The 22,861-nt window shown below is 36.1% G+C and overlaps 1 protein-coding gene across 5 annotated transcripts in view; it reads left to right on the forward strand.

The window, feature by feature from the left end:
• The window catches only part of ANKS1B (ankyrin repeat and sterile alpha motif domain containing 1B), a 441,985-nt gene that overhangs the window by 218,318 nt on the left and 200,806 nt on the right, over positions 1-22,861 (forward strand). For all 5 annotated transcript variants that reach the window (XM_080595951.1, XM_080595956.1, XM_080595957.1 and 2 more), the window contains exon 14: positions 1,678-1,750. In XM_080595951.1, the coding sequence (XP_080452077.1) occupies positions 1,678-1,750 (73 nt within the window). The remainder of the gene's footprint in view (positions 1-1,677; positions 1,751-22,861) is intronic.

The following is a 22,861-nucleotide window of genomic DNA, read 5'->3' on the forward strand; positions in this document are numbered from 1 at the left end:
ATTTATATGTTTGCTAATTATTTCCCATCACAGCAATGCCCCCCAAGAGACAAAAGATGATGGCAGAAATGGAGAGTCTAAGATTTTAGGTTGATTATGCATTCCCAAACCCTCTACATATAATGTTCCTCTAACTGGTGTATAGCCTGTGTACCCAATACTTGGCACATATCTTGTGCCTTGGTTCATGTGTGAAATGGGAATACCCTTGTAGCTACAATGAATTCAGAACTATAAAAAGAAATTTCCGTGCTGAATTGATAGTACACATGCTTTCTCATACAAAATTCTTTATTTTAGTTTTAGAGCTTGATTTAAATTAACTTTTATACCTCTTTCTTCTAATTTATTTTTTTCTTTCTACTATACTACATTAAAAGAATGTAAGCAATTCTTCATAGACATGAAAGTTGCCATCTTACTGAGGTAAATTAAGAATGCAAAATGTTTATATCTTTACTGCTGATATAGAGAAGCAAGCATTTCTCTTTAAAATGACTGTCATGGGGCTCTATATACATCTCCAGAGTGCCATTTTATTTCAGAAAAGCAGAGAGTTTGTTTGTGTGATTGTTTACTTTTCTGGGAAAAGGTTTCCAGCTCATTTAAATGTCTGGTTCGATAGGACATATGAAGGTAGTTTTTGCTGTAAAGGAGATACTTTCTCAGTGGAAAGGTACTTAGGATCAGGTTTTGATCCATTAACCTGGATATATTGAAATCCTGAAACTAGTCAGTTTGTCTTTTCAGAAGGTTTGATTGTTCTTAAGGGTAAGAAAAATGTAGTTTATCAAAAAAGTATGTATGAATTCTAAGTTGTCTAGATTTTCTCCTGTCACCAGTGACAAATACATAGTATTAAAAAAGGAGTCAGCTTTCAGAGTAGTCCTAATATTAAGCTCTGTAAAAATTGGTTCCCTGTGTCTGCCTTAGCAACACCAGTCTTTTTATTCACTTTTTGTACGTGTGTGTGTATGCTGTTCTTATGGAAAAAATAGTAGGTATAAAAGTTCTGACATAGTAAGTACAATGTAATTTGCAAATGAACTTTGGCATGAATGTAGCTCTGTTTCACAAGTGGTATATGTGGGCACAGCTATGTTTCATACCTATCCAGGGTCCTTGGAGCAGACAGAAAAAAAGGGAGCTAGGAAGTTCTCTGGAAATCTTAAATGAATAATTGATTTAGTACTTTATAACACAAAAAAGTATATATAATAATAATAAAAAATTTTCTTATGCATTAATATTACTGCTTAAATCATCTTCTTGTGGTTCACGGCTATCACCAAATAAAATTATCCTATATAATTAAAATCCATTCTGTCGTATACTTTAATACATGCACTTTTCTCCTTTTTATCCATATACAGAAATGTCATGAAGTAGTTTCAAAGACTGAGATATAGCTAGATGACCATAATCATTGGTATGACAGGAGCTATACAGTAGGAAAAGAAAAGAAACATTAGTTTCAAGGTTTAGCTTTTGATGTGTACAAATATGTTGCAAAATAAAAACCAAAGTGGAGAAGTTAGTTGTCACCATTTGATTTTTGCCTTTTGCAGTCTTGATTATACTGTTGTTTTCTTAACAAAAGTAATTATTCCAGAATTTCATGCATGAAAAACTAAATATAACAATCATCAATTGTTTTCACTGTTCTCTTTTTTATAGATTGATAAAATCATGAGTTCCATAGATGCTGGAATTAATACTGGTCTGGGGGAAATGAACGATCACGCTACAAGTAAGGAAAACCAGCTTAAACTCTTGTTTAATTGTGCTTTAGCTGGCTATAGGGAAATCATAGATATATATTGCAAAGTAAACCATTGTTTTGAAATCATTTGTAAGTATTTGAATAACCATGAACAGAATCAATCTTGTTTACTTTTAGAGAAGCATTAGGCTCAGTATCCTGGAGCTGTTACTTTAAATAGCAATTTGGAATCATTAATGTTGCTTTGAAATCTTAACAGAAAAATACTTCGTAAGGAAGCCCTTCTACTAGGGCTATTTTCCAATCTTTTTCAGCTGAATTTTTGTTGAATTTTGTCCTACCATTTTTGTTTAATGGTAGGACACTCAATGTATATATAGTCCAATAGCTGCCGACACTTTTTAAAGCATTATATTATCTAATGCAGTTTTGAGCAAATATTTGGCACAGTACGGAAAATGTTGCTGACAGCCAGTGAATGGTGTTAACAATGATGGGAAAATTTGCAAACCTTCTCTACCATGGTGAATTCTAAGAACTTTAGTCATGACTAGCTTGTTGGTGTGTTAGCATAAATCTGTGGAACTGTACTGATAAGAATTTTGGAAGTATTTTACTATGTCTTTTTCCTAGCTGGTGGAAAGAAAACTGACTTGCATGACTGAATAATTTGGTCTGGAGGCATATTTATTTAAGCTCACCTCTACTAGCACATTCCTGCTAGCGATTCCATACAATTATATGTGTTTATGTGTCAGGCAGGACACTATGTACCTTATCACTTAAGATTTTTTTCAAAAAAGTATTTTAACAACCATTAATTTCATAGAGAATTATATCTATATGGCATGAAACTCTTATCAATTAAATAGAGTTGACACAGCTATTTTAACGTAAGCTGGACAATAACAAGGGAATCTAGGAAAATGAGAAAATGATTGATTTGAATGCAAATATGATTGCAGATCAAACAAGCAGATTCAGATTTTGTTTTGGAAAAAAGTAGGGAGTAATACAATGAAAACTGCTAGGCATGTTATTGTGGCAGGCTTTTTTTTTTTTTCTTTCTGCAACTTGCAGTGTCAGTATAGAGAATTATTCACAGAGAAACTTTAGGTTATGAGATAGTAATTTCTGAAGATAGAAGAAATTCAGGATTTGCTTCTTATTATTTTTATCATGATAGTGCACAGGCACCACACAAAATCAGGCCTCTATTAAATTGTGCAGCAAGTAAGAGCTATGAAAAGGAGACAAAAGCTACAGTATGAGTATTCAAGTTTGCATAACTTAGTGAGTCACCAACCCTGGAGGTCTTCAAGAAACATGTAGCTGTAGAACTTAGTAGCATGATTTAGTGGTAGACTTGTCAGTACTAGGTTAAAGGTTGGACCAGATAATCTTAAAATGTTTTTTCCAACCTGAATGATTCTATGATTCTGTAATTCTATGATATCCAAGCACTACTCCAACCCTTCCTTTGACTGACCACAGTTGTTTTTGTTTTGTTTTGTTTTGTTTTTTTTCATGTAAGATCAAAAAGAATCTCTCAGAAACACTTGTCATTAGGCATTTTGTGACTTCTTCTGTACACATTATTTTTCTTGTCATTCAAACATTACATTTGATTCTTCAGTTCTTTCAACTGGCAGGAGATCTACTCTTTTCATCGCTCTTCTTTTTCCAGAAGGGACTCTTAAGTCACAACTTTTCTATTCAGTGTGCAGCTGCCTGCAAACTAACATTTTTTCCTTTCTGTCATCTAATGGTCTTCAGCTTGTTTAGAATGATAATCTGATTTTGCTCTTAATGAAGGAATCAAGCTATGTACTATGAATCAAAACAAAACTACATTTCTGTAAATATAATCAATTTTGCTGTACATGCAAACTGTAATAAAAACATTTATTTCTGTTACAGAGCTAGCTATATTAAGCTTTGCATATATGATTTCCAGTTTTCATTCCTTTATGCCTTTCCAGCTTCAGTCAAACCCAGTTCAGGCAGCAAGCAATAGAAAGTGTTATAATATTATGATATCAAATATTTGATTTATAATAATGTCAATACATTTGATATAACACAACATTAAACGCATTATAAAATATAAAATCATAAATTATAATTTATTAACTTGTAAATTATTAATTATAAAATGCATTATATCTAAGATTCTATACTTAAAGAACATTCTTATTTTGTATTAACAAAGTAGTATGGTTATCTAGCAGAAAATAAGGAGTGTTTATTTCACACAGCAGACTGGGTTCTGCTCCCACTCAAATTGAGCCTTAATACAGCGATATGTGTATATCTAATAACATATTTTACTTGACTAATGTTTTTAGCTTGTATTAATTACTACTTGCTAACTAGCACAAGACAATAAATGTCTTTCTTACTGATAAAGTAGCAAAAGAGATTTTTAGATAGGTCTTTGGCCCTAATGAATGAGGTAGTTTGAAGTGTTCTGCAGTAATTCATCTCATGCTCCTCCTATTTAAAATATATTTTATTGGCAAAAAGTGTCTCAGGTGCCTCATTGTTTCTCATGGGTGCTGCCTCTGCCAATATTCAGATGTTGGCATTGTCTGGATCCCAGTGCACTTTACTTAGGGTTTTATCTGCCCAAGTGTTGTAGTGCTAAGAACCTAAATTCCATCTCAGAACTTGCCATTCACATTTTCTCTTCTTCCTAGCTCTGTGCTAAGCATAACACAGCCAAACATAAAGAACTGGCCTATGCTTAGGAAGAAAAATTAAGTAACATATGATCACATAATCAGAAATAACTTTATCCATTTATATATAAATATAGGGGTTTTGTTAGTTTTATTTTACTATGTGAGTAAAAAAAAAAGTTAGCTAGTAGAAATTAAAAATAACGAATTATTTAATATTCAGACTGTATAAGTCAAAAAGATTTCACATAGAGCTGAAATCGGCTAAATTATTGAGCATTATATAAAGCTTCACTTTTCTTGCTAGCTTTTTAAACAGTAAAATTTCTGATAATACTGAAAAGCAAATGTAGCTTGATATGCAGTTCTTCGTTTTAGTATTTAATTAGTCCTGTGTTTTGGTGTTATTATGAACCATTAATGAAAAAAAAAAGAAATTAAATTTAAGCACAAATAATCTAGTATGCATTAAGAGCTTTTTCTGTTGCATAGTATCACACTCAGCAAAATACATATATGTATATATTTGAGAGGAAATACATCACAAACTGATAAATCAATAGCTATATTTTAAATTAAACAATGATGACATCTTGTGATGAAATCCTTGAATGGATTTACAGGAACTTTGGGCTGTATTTTCCTAATGGTGAAATCTAGGAAAACTTCATTTAAGTTTTCAGAGGAATCTCTTAAGAAGCAATTAGAGAGGCAGGGAAAGAAGAGAATCTAAACTGAGTATATAATGAGAACTTCATCCACAGCATGTATCTGGAAGCAAAAAATATTAATCAGCGCTTTCAGTTTGTTGGCAGTACAGGTACTCGAAAAATAACTTGACACTAGAGAGGCTGCTCACTGCAGGTTTCTTCTGAGGGCAGGTAGCATTCCACATCTGAGTAGCTCACAACTGAAATCAAAGCCAGGAGTGCTGACCAGGGAGCAAGTAATAACTAATCTTAAGTAGAGATTTAACACATGAAAAAAACATTTCTCCATAGCCTATAAAACTTTCCTTGCTGAGAGGAAATAAAAGATGGTGTTGGCTAGTGACCTTCTACTATAAGTGATATGGAGACATCTACACCACTTGGAACTTAGGTTATGGCTGGTGTGTTTCTTCACAGGAGCCCAGATTTACCAAGTTATAAAGTATCCTATTGATCACTATCATATGATAAACATTTACCTGGATCCTAATAATACTGCCAAGAATTATTCTAAGTAAATCAAAAGTGCTTCATAGGTCTCTGTGACAATGGATGAAATGGTTGAAGATTCAAGATATATCATTGTCTATCCTCTTCATTCTTAGTCAAGTTACACCTTATTCTACACCCTAAATATAACTGCATGAATTCTATTCTGAGAGAAAGGAAATTAAGAAATGTGGTGAGGACAAAAATCTTCATCCTAAAATAAAGCAAATTGGACATTGCTCTAACCCCTGAGAAAGATAGGATTACTGAAAACAGGATTAAAGAAGTGACTAGACAAAAAGTCATGGGTCAGTTTGCTGTCTATCTTAGCTGTTAGTATACTAACAGAAGAAGAATGAGGAATGGATAAGAATTAATGGAAGAATTAATGAGGAATAGACAAGAATTAATTGAAGATTATGACAAAGCTAGCATTGCAGAGAATCTATCATATATACTACGTTAAAAGTCCAGTCATTTAGAGGGTATAAATTCTTCAGGAAGATGAGGAAGGGGAATGAGAGAGGAAACGTTGGCTTGTGTTTTAAAAATATGTTTGCTTTGAGATCTTTAACATAGGATTAGTTTAGAGCTGTTGAATGTCTGTTGGTATGCATGAAAACAGAGAAGAATATGGTGGTTCTTGGTACATATCTGAAACAATAGAACTTGATAGTAATTGGAGATTTAGTTATCATGGCAGTTGTTGGGAAAGAAATTACATTGGCAGGCTACCCAGGAAAACATGTCTCAAGGAGGTAGATGTCAATAAATTTAGATAATTTATTTAAAAAAAAAAAATCTCTAGGATGCAAGTTAAAGGGAACTTTGCCTGGAAATGTTCAAGGCAAGGCTGGATGGGGCTTTGGGCAACCTGGTCTAGTGGAAAGTGCCCCCAACCATGGCAGGGGTGTTGGAACTGGATGATCTTTAAGGTCCCTTGGAACCCAAACCACACAGGTGTTGGACTCAATGATCCTTGTGCGTCCCTTTCAACTTGGGATATTCTATGATTTGAAAACATTACAAAAGAAAATAGATGCAAAGTTTTAGGCTGCATTTTGCTGTAGCTAATCATATGAAATCCTATGTAGGAGATATGTTGTGGGGATTTCTTTTTCTTCTTTGTTTTTTACCTACTGTTATGAACACTTCATAGTGGCTTGCCATGCTTTCTGCTCAGCTGACAATATTTGCACTCTCAGCAAATTAGTAATAGCTGATGCTATTTTGCCTGGTTTTGCTACTAGACGCTGACCGTTCCTAGCTCCAATTCAAGCAAAATCAGGAAATGTCAAGGAAACCAGCATTTGTACACGTGAAACCAACACTTGAGCAGTCATTTTCCTTGACACCCATCTGGATTGCAGCTGCAAGAGCTGCAGCTATGGCTGTAACTGGGAAAGGTCCTCAGCCTCCACCGGGCCTCAGACCCTTTGCACAAGGCAGAACCACCTTTTTGCCTTTTAAAGCTGGTAGTAGTTTATAATCAAGGGAATTGTTGGGCAACATCAGGGCTAAATGGGTGCATGCAAATAGAAATATGCTTTTGCCACCTTATGTGGCTGTCATACTAGAAGACTCCAGCTGAGCCCTTACCCTCATGCCTCTAATAGCAGACTTTGTCTCTGATGGTGAGTCTGAAGACTTGTCTAATTCTTTAAAGTTTCTTGGCGGCACCTGTAAGAAAGTGGAGCTTAGCAAGTAACCCATTTAGGACAATGGCCCAGATTGCACATCAGACAAGACTACTGCTACTCTGTATTTCTCTGAAATTTGTGGGTTCTTCAAAAGAGCACTACTAGAGGCATAAATATAAGCTGCACCAATGTGAAGAAAAAAAGTCTCAATGACCAGCTTGGTTAAATTGTCATCCTTTCCTTCACCTTAGAAATAATGAGGAAGATTTCTCTATTTATTAAGTATAGTAGAATAATGCAAGCATGAACAGACAAGTCAGAATTGCCAAAGCACTCTGTCAGATGCAACTAGCAAGAGAAATAGAGATGTAATATAATTATATTGGTATATTAATAACGAGAAGAGAAACAAAGAAATCTTTGGCACCATAAGAAGTACCATAAGAAGGGATAAGCTGCTCATAGTGGGTGCAGAGAAGGCAAAATATGTAATAACCTTTTATCACACATTTCCTGAAAAGGTCATTGGTGAGCATATGGCATGCACAGCTAATCCTAGGGCTAGAACCTGAATGGTAGATAAAGAAAGAACAGGTTTTATAGGTTAGGTATCTTTAAATTGATTTTATGAACTTCATTTTGTGTTTCATAACAGTGTGAAATAATTTTAGACCCATTTGTTGTTTCCTGAGATAATTCTTGGGGAATGGATGAGTTACCAACAGACTAAACGACAATGATGTAAAGTTTATCTTTAAAAGAGGAGAGGAAGGAGAATGTAAGGAATTATTTTCAATTCATGGAAGAGTTGCTGAACAGATAACTATTAAAGTATCTAGAAAATAACAGCGAAATAAGTAACAAACATGAATTTGTCAAGAGCAAAACTATTAAAGCAGTCTAATGCCCTGTTATGAGCAGATATCAGATTTTGTAGGTGAGGAAAGAGCAGTAGATGCCCAGTATTCTAACTTCAGCTAAGCTTTTGACATTGTCTCATATGTTCTTCCTGTAAGCGAATTAAGTAACCATGTGTTTTATGAAAATAATGTTAGGTTAAACAGATTAATCTTATCCTTAATGTCTAAATTTAGACTTCCATCATGCAGACTACATTGAATACAACTGAGCTAGTTATACGGAGTTAGATAAGCGAGCATTTCTTCAGTATCGTATTCATCATCTAAATGTCTGTAGCATAGAAAATGGCACTAGACGTATCTAAAAAGGGAGCCTAGAGGACCTCCTCAGATGTAGATATCTAAAACTATTTGAAATGAATCTCCATCTCCTCTATAGAACAATATTATAAGGGGAAATATAAGGTGGGGTTTAATAAATGGAACAGCTGTGTGTTTTTTCTATTTTTTTTTCTTTTTCCAACACAGTAGATACTTCCACTGATCAGTAACACACATTTTGCAAAGGATTTAGAAAAGCTAATATGTTTAAATATCAGCCATCTGCACTTCTCTGGTAAAAAAGAAGAAACACTTCAATTTCATATTTGCTTTGCCTAATTATAAACATTTTTTCTGGAATAAAGAAAGCCATGGTTAGCAGTATTTCTGTGTTAGCTAGAGCCCAGCAGCTTTTCAGAGATATGTGATTCGGTTTACTCTTGCAAGTCACTTGAAAGGGAATGATCAAGGAATTTTCTACTGTGGAGGTAAGCTTTTTAAACATGGGTAATGGCTATCATATCATCATCATGATTAAAGTAATAATTGTTTCAAGTCAGAGCAATTAAAATAAAGACAAGGAAAATAATAAAGGTCATTCCACATTGAGTTAATCTACAAACAATTTAGGACTGAGCTAGGCTTTTGAGAGAACCACTTCTGTCAAACGTATTCTAGCATGTGGAGGCTGATAGGCAAATTTATAATTTTGCTAATCATTAGTTCTTATTTGGATGCTGTCCATAAATGCAATACAAGTCCACTCTAGTCAGGTTTTCTTTGTTTAGATGAGCATGTACCTTGAGTGCCCTTGTTGTTCTAATTAGAGGAATACAGGGTGTATTTTCCTGAATTATCCTTCAGTCACTTGATCTGCATGGCCTGGAGTGTAATATACTGGAAAGCTTTTTTCTTACAACTGAAGGAAGTAAATTTCTTAGTACAGTTAGCAAGTTTGGTTTTCACAAAGTGTATTTTCTGCCCCCCTCCCCCCCCCCCCCTTTTTTTTGGTGCTTGGTGATAATCCTAGCATCTCATTCAACATCTGTGTCTAAATATCAATATGAAGACTCCAGACTTTACTCACTGAGACTACCTGAGGAAGTGCCTTTCAAAGATTAATGCTGATTGTTTCTGGGTGTATACAACAACTGTAACATATATAAGATCATTGTCAAGGAAGCTAGCATAACTTCTCAAATATTTACTCTAGCAGTGTGTAATATCATGTCTATGACTTCAGAGAGACCAATGAGTTGGCTATTCTAGGGCTACTTTGACACCAGAAGGACTCTGGAACAGACAGGTATGCCTGAGCTGACTACATATGAGCCCTATCTCATTTGAAACTAGCAGAGTTGTAGTGGGCTGTGCTGTGTTCAGAATAAACCCTACAACTCCAATTTACATCAAGTTTTTCCACAGACAAGACCTTACTGCTTCTGCATGCTATGTATGCGTGTTTCTATGTCATGCAGTACAGATTTAATGCCGCACATTGACAGTAGATCATGGAGAACTGTATTAGAATGCATTTTGTGGTGTACTTCCTCTGATAGTTCATATTGGAACTGAAGTTGTAAGCATTCATCGTTTAAACATTATTTTCTTTGTTTGTTTTGCCTTGTCTACTGATATGACCAAGGCTACTGCTATCAATTGACTCCTCCTTCTCAATATAGGGAAAATTGCAAGAAATTTTCCTCTTTAGATTTATGAGGGATGTGAGTTTGAGCATGAAGGCTGTGAAAGTAAAGAAGATATTACTTCAGCAGACTAGGAAAAGGTGGAATCATGTGGGGCCATAGTCAGAAAAGCTGAGTAAGAGGAATAAGAGTTTACGTTACACACTGTACAATTGTAATGTAATTGAAATTGCACAGACCTTTGACTGCCAGAAGCAACATGCTCAGCTTCCTCTCTTTCTTCTGTCTGTCCTGCTGCCACTACTCAGACATGAACCCTTCATCTTCCCTAGTAAGGTTCTGCCTATGAAAGCTAACATTTCACTCCAAAGAAGTACAACTTTCTTTTAACAAACGAAGCCTTGTTAGGCTGGCCCTTTTCTGTTTGCTGCCATATGGTTGCAGTTTTGGCAAAGTGGTCTTCCTCCAAAGCTGTTAATATCCTCCCTCCTCAAGGGCAGAAAACAGATAAAATATAAGTACTTAATTAAGGCAGAATTTTAATTAGATATGTGTAGGCATGTTGGCATAAGGCAATTTTCACAGCGGTAAGTAATATATTTGAAAGTATGTACTTTAATTGTAATTTAGTGTCTCTTTTGCAGTAGTTCTTTCTCCTTTTTAAATCTTCATGTGGTTAAACTAAGCACTTTGATAAAGTGAGTTTAATTCATGGATTTTAATAAAATGAGACATACACCCTCTCACAAAGTGGGAGACCTCTTAAAGTTTGAACTCACAACTCTTAACTTTGCAATAGCCAATGATAACAACCAGACTATAAAACAAGGATAATATCACTTCCCTCCCAAATTCTGCCTTCTTATTGAAGTTGATATGCAGTGTAAAAAGACCAAAATATCTGTAGCATCATAAAGAGGAAAAAAAGAATAGGCAGAGGGATCCTGACTGGGTAGCTGAGAGAAAAGGGGGTTGATAAGAGCGGACAGCTCAGCAACTGGTCTCTGCTCCCAGTGCTGTTTGATGCTTCATCAGTAGCAAATGCAGTTTAAATTTCTTAAACTGCAAGCCTCTGAACTCTTTATCACCATTTATAGGACTGCACTGTAGGGAATAGGCCCATACCTTTGGGTCCGATTCTGTAATTCCTTATATCTGTTTAAAACTCCAAAGTCAACATGGAATTTTAAGTCAGAATGGCAGACTTGCTGGGGGGAATTCAAGTAACTAAAGTCAATATGAGATGTTATGGAAGGTGAAGGTGATGCTTTTTTTAGACAAAACTATTTTCAGTCACTCTCATTCTCTTACAAATATCACTCACTTTCACACTCAGTGCCCAAAGGTGCCATGGCTTGTGTGTGTGTGTGTGTGTGTGCGCGCGCATGTGTGTGTGTCCATCCAACTTGCATCCATGGTCAATTGTGTGTGATATAAAAGGCAAGAGTTGCTTACTATTGTATCATCATCACATCTGTTGGGTTGCTTTGATTAGCAGTAGCTAATAACTCTTTTTGATAGGTGTTAAGGGGTCAGCAGTTACTATGCTGTGATTGTTTTGATTTAGAATTTTTCTAACTTCAATGGTGCTCATTGTTTTTGCTTCCTTATCTTGCATATTTTAGGGCTAGAGTCTTGTCTTCCTTTTGGAATAACAAGGAGATACATATCACATACAATGCGCTGTAAAGTTGTTGCTTTTCTCTTGTGTGAGTGTAGGGTCTTTTGCTGGCAAATCATCTGTGCTCTTGTTTTATCAGAGTGTCTTGATAAAAACATTCCTTAGTATTTTATAACTGTCAGCTATGTCCTTTGTTACCAATGCAGACCACACCTGTAACCCTTTGTACCACTGTCTTCTGGTGGTTTCACACATGCGTTTGTATTAATGCATCATTCATACCAATCTTCATATTTATTTTACAAATCTCTGCATTTCAAATGATTTCAATGGTCATTTAGGTGCATGTGATTGCCTAGATTATAACATAATGGAGGACAGACGGCATAACGCTATAATTATCTAGAAGAAGTATTTTTGACATTTATTTACTGAGATCATGATAGTCATAATGCATTACACGCCACTGAGCTTACCCAAAGATCATATAAATTCTCCAGAAGAAATTGTAAATAATTGGATTAATGTTCTGTTGACTACTACATTGTAAAAGCCTAACAAGAGATAAAGATGCATCTGTTTTAATGATCCGTTGAGTACCAAAACAAACCTTACAGACGACTGGGCAAACTGCAGGATAATTGTAGAGCTTTTAGCTATGTTTTATAATAAACACAATGGGAGTTGGATGCAAAAAGCTGCAAGCATTTCTTTCATTTTCCATTATTCATGTATTCCTACTATATTGGCAATTTTACCCTGTAGTATCGTAAATGTAATATTCAGCTATATGCTCTTCATATACCAATTAATTAAAGTTGTTTTTGCAACAGCCTACTACAAATGAAGACAGACTAAACTGAAAGTAGAATAAAAATGTATAAATCAGATCATATTTACCCATGTAGGTGCTCTCATGAATTATCTTTTTGCATTTCCACTGAGCTGTACATACTGTATCTTTTTGCACTGCCTGGTTAAACATTGCCAGTCTATGTCTATCTAGATAGGAGATAAAAGGAACAACATAGATAGATTGTTTGGAGACGTCAGAACTTAAAAAAATGGCTTAAAACATTTTTGAGGTTATTTGCAGTAGGACTGAAGTCTTGCTGTTTCTCATTTGAACCACGACAGTCCAGGTGGAGTATTCAGAATCTGTGTGGTCTCCACAAGGGTTGTTTGGTTGGGTTTCACAAAGGTAATTCAGAATGTTTGTTGGTGTACTTAAAAAGTGACAGGCTAATGGTGCCTTCATTCTACAATCCTCTCATAATCATTCTACTGTAATTCCAGAGGTTGAGACATTTATTTCAAGCTGTGATAAATGATAGAAAAAGAAAATTATCAGATTACTTGAGATTTTGAGAAGTCCTGCTTAAATTCAATTTTTTCCTTGCAGTTTAATTTGAACCTTGTAGTCATTTACACCCATGTATATTAATACTGAATTCAACTGATGTCACTGAATTGAACAGCATTTACTCCTTAAGATGAAGTTTAATATCAGGTTCAAAATGTATGCAAAATAGGATTTAGCACCTCAGTGGAGTTGAAAGCATCTGTTGAAAAATGAGGCTTTCACAGTCTGTGGCTAGGAAATACTTTAAAGAGAACAGAATATTCCTAACTTCTAAAACAGACTTTATGAAAACCATAAAGTGATTGCCAAGGATAAATCTCTAAAAGTTTGTTCACTATCTTTGTTTTTCTTTTGTCTGAGTTAAAATAGATACTACTCTTGTACTTGACCACCAAACATATGAGGGTTAGGGATTTCGTGGCTACTGAGACTATGATGGAGTTTATCTTTCATAAAATATATAAAGATCTAAGTCTGCTAAAACTGAATTAATAACAGATTCTTGAAAGTTCAGTTGATTCACTCATCTTTCCTTCTTAATCTAGTAGTCCTTAGACTTAAATAGATATGAATCCTTGGAAGCTCACATTTCTAGTAATCACAAGAACATCACATGCTAGTTAAAAATGTTTGGCTTATTATAGAATTTACAGCACAGAATTGTTTCTAGTTTTAGTTCCACCTACAGAAAATGAATTAATTTAAAATATTAAACTAACTAAAGTGTATTCGTTTGCTTTCTAACCCAGACTGTTAACCAAGTTCGTGATCATAACACTAGAATCAATTTTCCTGTTTCCTTGTCATTTATTCAGAAATATACTGTGTTTGAACGCCTTAAAATCCTTCAAGAATTATTTGCTTTACTACATACCACCTCTGCTTCTAACCCATGATGTAAGAAACTTCCCAGAACTTTGTTTTTCTAGTTTTTATCCACTGCTGACTTTAGCTCTTTATTTTAGTTTATTGCATTACTACAAATCTTAGATGTCTGAGGTTAAATTATTGATTGCTAATATGAATTAGTATTAAATGCTAAGAATAGCATTTATTGTAAAATTGTGAATTGTTCTGATATCTACTTCTAAAGTATATTTATTATTCATGAACATGCATAAGTTTGGATAAATATATCTTATGAATTCTGCAGTTTGATTGTTTTTTCTATTTATGAGATGTGATGGACCACCTCAGTTACTTAGTGCTATTTCTGTTTTCTGGTAGACTATTTGAAATGTTTTAGAGAACATAATTACAAAGAATAAATCTTAGTACACAGATCCCCCTATTTGCAGATCAATATAGCGTTCATATAGAGACCAGCCATTCCTCTCAAATTTATACAAGCAAAAATCCATGTTCATGAAAGTTTTCAAACAGTGAATAGCAGGGAATGTAGCTAAACAGCTCTAGACCTGAATTTAAGAATGACTGTAGGTGTTATTTTTGATTATTAAAACAGATCTAGTTTTGATCTTGGTTTAGTATATTGATTATTGTTAACATCTTATGAAATGTTAGTGAAACCAATCTGACTACTACCTTTTCAGGTGACCTACAGCCTGTAGGACCACTTGAGCTTTTGCTGAGATCCATTAGCCTTGAGAAAGGAAAGATGGAAAAAATGATGCCTGGAGTACAGTTAATTAAACTTGTCCAGGAATTTGCATTTCTATCATTCCAATTTCTAAAACAAAACATTGTGCTGGAGCAAGTACAATGCCATGAGAAGTGTTCACAGTGTCTGTAGGCATCAGTGCAGATTCCTGAAGCAGGATCCTAGGCTCCATCTGCGGGTAGGGGAGGCCAATTCAGAGTTCCTACTCCAGAGGCGGTAGAGTGAGAGTTGAGAAGTCAGGCGTGAAGGAGCTTGCAGACAGGAAGAGCAGGGTTTATGTAACCTCATGCATATGCAAACAGTCCAGTGAATTGCCAGAACTGCGGCAGCATGCCCACCCACTGAAGTAATGTCTTTATCGTTCATTGAAAGATACTGCAGTTTTCCTTTGGTGTTGCACAGCCTGTATTAGCAGGGATAAACATTACAGAAGGTGGTCAGATTTAGATTTTTTTGTACAATGAGGCAAGTTTCTGTTGATATCCTGACTTTTTGTGAAGGAGCAGAGAGGACCAGCTGTTCCCTAGTGGTGGCAAGCTGTACCCTCACCCACTAAGTGCAGTCCCAAAGAGCTATGTGGTGGAAACAGGCTCCATTGACAGGTGCAGACAAGGGAAGTGATGAGCCATGTCCAGGGTCTGTCCAGGGAGCCAGCCTGGAGCAAAAGGGGACAGGTTCAGGGACAGGAATGCTGACAAGGTTAAAACATGAGTTTCAAAAAATATGTAGTGTATGTCTGAGGGGTCCACCCAGGACACGAACTACCCACAATGTAGGTCCAGTGTCCATCCAGGAGGTAGGGCCAGAGACAGCATCACAAGGGAAGGGACTGATGGCCTCAGACTGAGCCAAAATGGGATCCCACACCATGGACAGGGACAGCCCATTGGTGCCCTAAGGGCCCTGACACTTCCGCTTTTTATTCATTTTTATAACTTTTTCCTATCATATCAGTGAAATGTGTTCAGTTTTATCTCATTTATATATTATTATTTTCTGAGATTTTAAATATTCTGGGAAGGAAATGGCTGAGGGATAGTTTGGTGTTATTTATAACAAAGAGCTTCAAGTTACCTTAGCTCCCATCTAAGCATATTTTTCTAATATAGATTTAGATTCTCACCTTTACACTTAGCTGCTGGTTGCGTTGAAAAGAAAATGTTCTCCTGTATATAATCTTTATAAATGTTGAATCATAGAATCAGAATATCTTGAGTTGGAAGAGACCTACAAGGATCATTGAGTCCAACACCTGGCTCCACACAAGACTACCTAAAAATTTAATTGTATGTCTGAGAGCATTGTCCAAATACTACTTAAACTCCACGAGGTGTAGTGCTGTGACCACTTCCCTGGAGAGCCTGCTCCAGTTAAGTCAGGACTAACCTAATGCCTAAACCTCACATAGTCTCAACTCTAGACAAATCTCAGGAGATAAGCTATCAGAATAAATAATTTAATTTTAAAATGAATTACTTTCCCCTATTTTAAAAAGGCTGGAAAGGGGAAGTGGAATAAAAAGTAAGTAAAACAAAAAAAGGCAGATGTGAAGCAAAATAACAGATTGTTGTAGCTGCAGATGAAGGATGAAAAGAGAGCAAATGATCATAATATATTAGGAGAATAAGTAAAAGTGAAGGTAAATAGGGACTGTTGAAAAGGAATTATAAAATGAAGCTAGAAAGACCAGGAAGGAGAGAGGGAATTTACTGATTAGTTATTGAAAAGAGATCACAGTAAAATCAGGTGCGTTTGGGGCAGGGGAGCCTCTCAGCCCAACTAGGCAAAAGAAAACAAATGACAAAGTGCCTCAGGTTGAATCTGATTTGTAAAATGACCCCAGGAGAAATTCTTAAGCCTACATCTTGTATACTTTCAAGTTTCATCATTTCAAGGATCTGACAGTTTACTACAGTGTTAGTACAGGCCTCTGTGTTTCCATTGCTCTCCACAGGACCTTGCAGCACTTCCCAAATCTATGAAATGACAGCTGCCATTGATTTCATAGCTATATTTAACTTCTTGTGATATCTCTGTCTAGTGGGTGTTATTTCTTTTTTTTTTTCCTTTTTTTTTTTGAACATTTTCTTCAAATATTTCTCTGTTCTTCTTGTTTGCTAGTCCAGTATTGCTTAGCACAGAGCTGTACAAAGGTTTCCTCAAATTTGAAATTACATGAATTTATTTTTATGGTGCCAGGAATTATAGCCTAAAGGGTTGGGCCTGCATAGCATTTTTAGAAACGCTATACATTCATATATATATATGCATGTAGTGTACTAGTTTTTAACAGTAGTCTAAAGTCCTTACTGAATTAAATACAACATTTTGATTGGTCATGGTGTCATGTAAATCTTCAAGCTATTTTTTCATTCTAGATGAATGCAGTGAAAATGATTACTCATAGGTGATAAGTGTAGTGTTACTATTATCCTGTAAAAGTTCCTGAAACAAATGCAGAAATTGTTCTAAGAAACTAACTCCTCTTTTTCAGAAAATGTTATTAGCTTGTATTGAAGCCAGAATTAGGATGTATACTTTTACCCTTTGGTTGTGAATAGGATTCCTGAAAAAATGACAGGCAACTGAAACATCCTTGTCCTACCAGAGGAAATCGTATTAGAGTAATATAGTGTAGCAGGGACCCACTGAGATTTGGCGTCATGTCACTTGCTTGACACTCCCTCCATCAGTAGCAGCTCCTTCCATGCTTATGAAAAAAACAGCTGGGTTTTAATTGCATCCTAAATGTAGCTTTCCTGAGTGAACTACAAGATCACAATAACATATTACCTTTGGGTGGCATCCAGAAGGCACAGAGTCACATTCCATCCATTTCCCATTGAACAGAGTTACAGAAGGAGGGTGGATGAATCTAGCTTTCCCTGCAACCCTCTGTCTCTTGGTATATCTTGTAAACCACCAAACTGTCTAGTTTTTCTTTAAAATTAGATGAAATTCTGGCAGAAAAAACTATAAAATACTATTAAACATGAAGACATGATTGCTCTTTCAGGAAAACATTGAGCTGCATACTGCTGGAAAGTGGGAGAATGATAGTAAAGGATCACTGTATGCTTTTTTTTATTCTTATGCTCTTCTGCAAGCATATAATACTAGCCACTATGAATGAAGCTAGTGAATGGCTGAAGCTAGATGAAGCTGTGGTGTGAACCAGTGCCTTTGATCATGTGCTCTCTCAGTGAAACATCCATCTGTTCTTAAGTAATTTTTGCAATTTAGCAGGTTGCATTTTGTATTGTTGTTCTGTCAGCCAAGGATATAAATATCACTGATGTCATTACAATGCTATCACAATAATATATAATATAGTTTGGTTTTCCTGTTGTCTTTAGAAAAGAAAAATTCATTTAAATTACAAAATCAGAATCTAGAAACTATATCTAAGTACATCTCAAGCAACCTTGCTGTGTGGTGATATATGTTACTGTATACCCTGTGTATACTGTTCAGCATCACAAAGCTGCATCAGGGGAGGTTCAGTCTGGATATAATGAAAATTTTCTTTACCGTGCCGGTGGTCAAACACTGGAACAGACTTCCTAGAGTAGTGGATGATGCCCCATGCTTGTCAGTGTTTAAGATGCATTTGGATAATGCCCTCAATAAGATGCTTTAACTTTCATTTAACCCTGAAGTGGTCAGGCAGTTGGACTTTATGATCTTTGTAGGTGCCTTCCAAGTAAACTATTATATTGTGTTGTGTTATGTTGTGTCCTGTCCTGTCCTGCTCTATTCTGTAGTAATGACAGGGTATTGAACAGAATCAAGTTCCCTCAGTCTTAGTCCCATGGCTGTGCTCTCAAGAACAAATCTAATTTTCCTATATTATCTATCCCTCATTCACTGAATGTGAAGGATTCTGAAGAAGGCTAAACTGAAGTTGCCAAACCAGTCAATTGAACACAAAAATATGTTAACTTTGGAGTGTCTGTAATAAATACATGTTACATGATGGAATACTTCGACTGAGCTGTTACTAAGTAAATAATACATCAAAAGTCAGAAACACAAACTCAGAGAAAGACCAGTGGAGTTCAGAAAGTACAATTCACCATTGACAGTGCTTTAATAGTTATTATAGAAACAATTATTGTACTTACATAATGATAATGTAGGACTATAATAAATATTGGTATGAAAATTAGAAAATAACTTTGAGGATGATTTTCCTAGTCAGTGAGGGTTGCTCCACTAGCTTGCATTAGTTGTGGTCCAGAATTATTTTTGTGTTCTGACCCATACATAAGCAATGGAATGTAACCTTTAGAATATAGATACTAGATAATGTTATTTAAATTCAAGCTGTTTCTATTCATTTTGTTTTGTTTCTGTACGTACCATGAAAAATGTCTCTAAGAGAAGTTTCAGGAAAATATTCAGCATCACCAAACATGATATCATCATCCAAAGAGCTGGGCTTATCACAGAAGTTACAGTTTTTATGTAAGGTACCCAGGTTTTTCTGTTTTCTGGGGAAAATAATTTAAAACCTAAGCACTTGGGTCGCTAATAATATAAATAACTGAAATGTGCAAGGCAAAGCAGAACCTTGCAGACACCTCTTGGAACCCCTATACTTCTCCTGTAATACATTTATTTAATTACATTGGTCTGCTGGATGTTAGGCACAGTTTTCCTTATACAACGTCCTTTTCCTAGTTATTCTTATCATCTCTCCAAGAATATACATTGTTTGATTAGTTTATTCACTAGAATACCCAGTCACACTAACTCTCCTTTAGCACTGTTGAGATACAGTTGAGAACTTTTTTCTCCAGCTGAAATCATAAATACAAGAGTAAAATCAATGTAGCCAGCAGGACCAGGGGTGTGACTGTCCCCCTGTACTCTGCTCTGGTGAGGCCACACCTCGAGTACTGTGTTCAGCTTTGGGCCCCTCAGTACAAGAAGGACATCGAGGCCCTGGAACATGTCCAGAGAAGGGCTACGAGGCTGGTGAAGGGCCTGGAACACAAGTCCTGTGGGGAGCGGCGGTGTTGTTTAGTCTGGAGAAGAGGAGGCTCAGGGGAGACCTCATTGCTCTCTACAGGTACCTGAAAAGAAGGTGTGGGGAGCTGGGAGTCAGCCTCTTCTCACAGATAACTGGTGATAGGGCTAGAGGGAATGGCCTCAAGTTGCACCAGGGGAGGTTTAGTTTGGAAATAGGAGACATTTCTTCTCAGAAAGAGCACTCAGGCATTGGAACAGATTGCCCAGGGAAGTGGTGGTGTCACCATCCCTGGGAGTGTTTAAGGAAAGGTTGGACGTGGTGCTTAGGGACATGGTTTAGTGGGTGACATTGGTAGTAAGAGGATGGTTGGACCAGCTGATCTTGAAGGTCTTTTCCAACCTTAATGATTCTATGATTCTATTCTGTGATTCTATACCCCATTTAGCGTTAAGGCAGAAAGCCGTAATTCACCAAAAAAAAAAGTTTACAATACTTAGTATGGATTTCTTCTACAGAACTGCTAAACTGATTGTCAACTGAAATATTAATTCTTTTATATTATGATATCATCATACAGTCTCCATTCAGAAATTTCTTGATTAGTAGCTACTAAAATTTTCCCGGTTTTGATTCATTAACACTGGAAGCATTTAACCATTTTCAAAAGGTATTGACCTACCTAAGAAAATAGATTGCAATAATCTATTCATGTTAACTGGGGCAGCACCTCCTCCGCAAGTAAATTATGATAATCATTGTATTTATTTCTTTTTCTCAATCAAAAAAAAAATTAAGAAAGAAAAATGTATGTTGGTAACAGTAGAAACAACAGAATAGAGGGGACCATAAATTCCTTAGCATTTAGAGAAAATCTGCCTTCCAGCGTATGAAATCATGTGTGCTCTGATATCACAGATTCAGTCAATTCCAACACCACAATACAGATATTCTGAGTCTCACTGGGAACAAGACATCTTGTAGAAATTATCGTATAGCATACCAGATGGCATCTTTCTTGCAGACATCACTTGAATGTGCTTCTTCTATTGCTGTGGAGAAAGAACCAAGTATTTCTATTCCTGTAAGAGATTTATGCGTCAGTTTTCCCATGCAGGAATAGGTACATTGTTTTTGGTTGTGGTGCCACAGAATTATCACAGGATTTTTGTTCTTTGAAATCACAGGAAAGCACAATGATATGTAAATATGTTGCAGGGGAGACCATGTCTTGCAGTTTGCACCAAGTTTTTCAATATTGGGACCAGCTTTAGGCATAGGCAAAGTAGGCACTGCTTGCTGCAGCTCACACCCATGGGGCTGGCACTGAATCATAGATTTCAGCAAAATGAAGAGATAGGCTTTTGGTCCCAAAGCAACAGCAGCTGTTCCAGGTTCCACTTGTACTAGCTCAGAAAAACTGTCCAAGCAGACCCCCTAAAATGTCTCCTTGACTGGTAAAGGACAAGGAGACCAAGTGAGCTGCAAGTTCCTGTAATGGCAGATTTAATCCTAATTCCTGTTATTGCTCTTTGCCTTCCGTTGCCTTTGCCTTACTACTACCTTTGGTGGAAGAAGGAAGGGAAAAAAAAAGTGTTAGAGATAACAGGATACTCTCTGCAATGAGATAAGGATAAGGCTGCAAGCTGGCCATGTTTCTCCTTATGTACTCTCCCCTTGCTGAGCAACCTTATGTTGTGTTGTCAATGGGCTCAGCCGGAGTTATTACTGGCAGGGGACAGAACTGGAGGAGAGCGCACAGTGCTATAAGCATCCAGTGCTGGGGCCATGGAGATAGACACAATACCAACAGCTACATGAAGAAATGTATCTGAGGAGCCACTCAAAAGTGGAATTTTGTCTACATTTTTGCTAGGCATTGAGCCAAGCATTTCTCATATAGTCACTGGCAGCATAACTTCCATGCTGTTTATAGTAAGGTCAGGAAGAAGCAGTTTGGCAGTGTAACTGGTATATTGATTATTGGCTGTGCCTTATTGTGGGCAGGACATTTTCGTTGGTGGAGGACATTAGTTTCAGAGACATTTGTGTCTGTAAATGTAGGAGAAATAAAGGACTCAGTCAAACAATTCTTTGAAATGGTAGGATTATGCTTCACTAGGTCTCCTTCCAAAATAATTTTTTCTGCGTAGGGGGAGAGGGGACAACAAAGTCAGGAATCCTTTACAAAGGACTTCATGATTTCTCAATCAACTAAGAAAAAATGAGCAAGGTCTTAATTCTCATTGTGTTTGAGATAATTCTGTTCTCTGAAGAGCTTACCCACCCTTTCAAATTTACTTATCCTCTTGACTGGACACAACCAGTGTGGATTATGTACAAAGATACTGATTCAAGTAGAAAAAAAACTTTACAAAAAAGAGAAGATTTACAGACAAGTGTGAAGAAATGTATTTGTATCTCCATGAGACCTAGATTCCTGTCATTTTGGAACATCTACTTTCTCTGAGGAAAAAAAATGGATTACCTGTTAATCTGTTTGAGGTGCATTTAGGTGAACACTGTACTCATCAAAAATATATGCTCTGTATTGGAGATATTCACATGCTGTTTTTATTAAATTCCTGAGAAAACTCATAAAAGTTTGTTCAGCAATTGCAGGTTGACCATCTCCTGGTGAGGCTTCTGTATTTTTTTTTATTTTTTATTTCTGAGAGGCCCAACGAACCATTTGTTCTTCATGTATTAACATATTAAATCAGTAGACCTGAAGTAATGTGAACTCCCACAACAGACCTGGGCTAGGCAACTTTCCAACCTCATAAAAGATCTTCTATGGCTCAGCTAAAGTTACTCTAAAAAATCATTATGGACTTCAGTTTGCATAAGTTGTTCCACAAATCCAAGCAGCAATATCAGACAGTGAGAGGTCATCCAATTTTAGGCCAAGGACTAGTCAGGTTGCTGTTGAAACTCTTACAGTATTGTTAATTTTAAGTATCTACCTCAGTTTAGAATCCATTCTGCTACTGCTCAGGAAGCCTCCGCATATCACTTGCAAAAAATTTGTATTATAACTTGTTGGTTGAAATGTAGGTTTGGATTTTTATGAAACATTTTCCTGCTTAATGTGATACATTCCAAATGATGCCCTTGACAGATATCTGTAATTTTCTTATGTCTAGATTTAAATTCCTCTTTAGAGCTGGTCAATACTTGAGGTTCACAGTGGGTAAGAAAAACAATGAAAAGT

The sequence above is a fragment of the Anser brachyrhynchus genome (assembly GCF_964034855.1).
Source record: "Anser brachyrhynchus genome assembly, chromosome: 1".
Taxonomy (NCBI): domain Eukaryota; kingdom Metazoa; phylum Chordata; class Aves; order Anseriformes; family Anatidae; genus Anser; species Anser brachyrhynchus.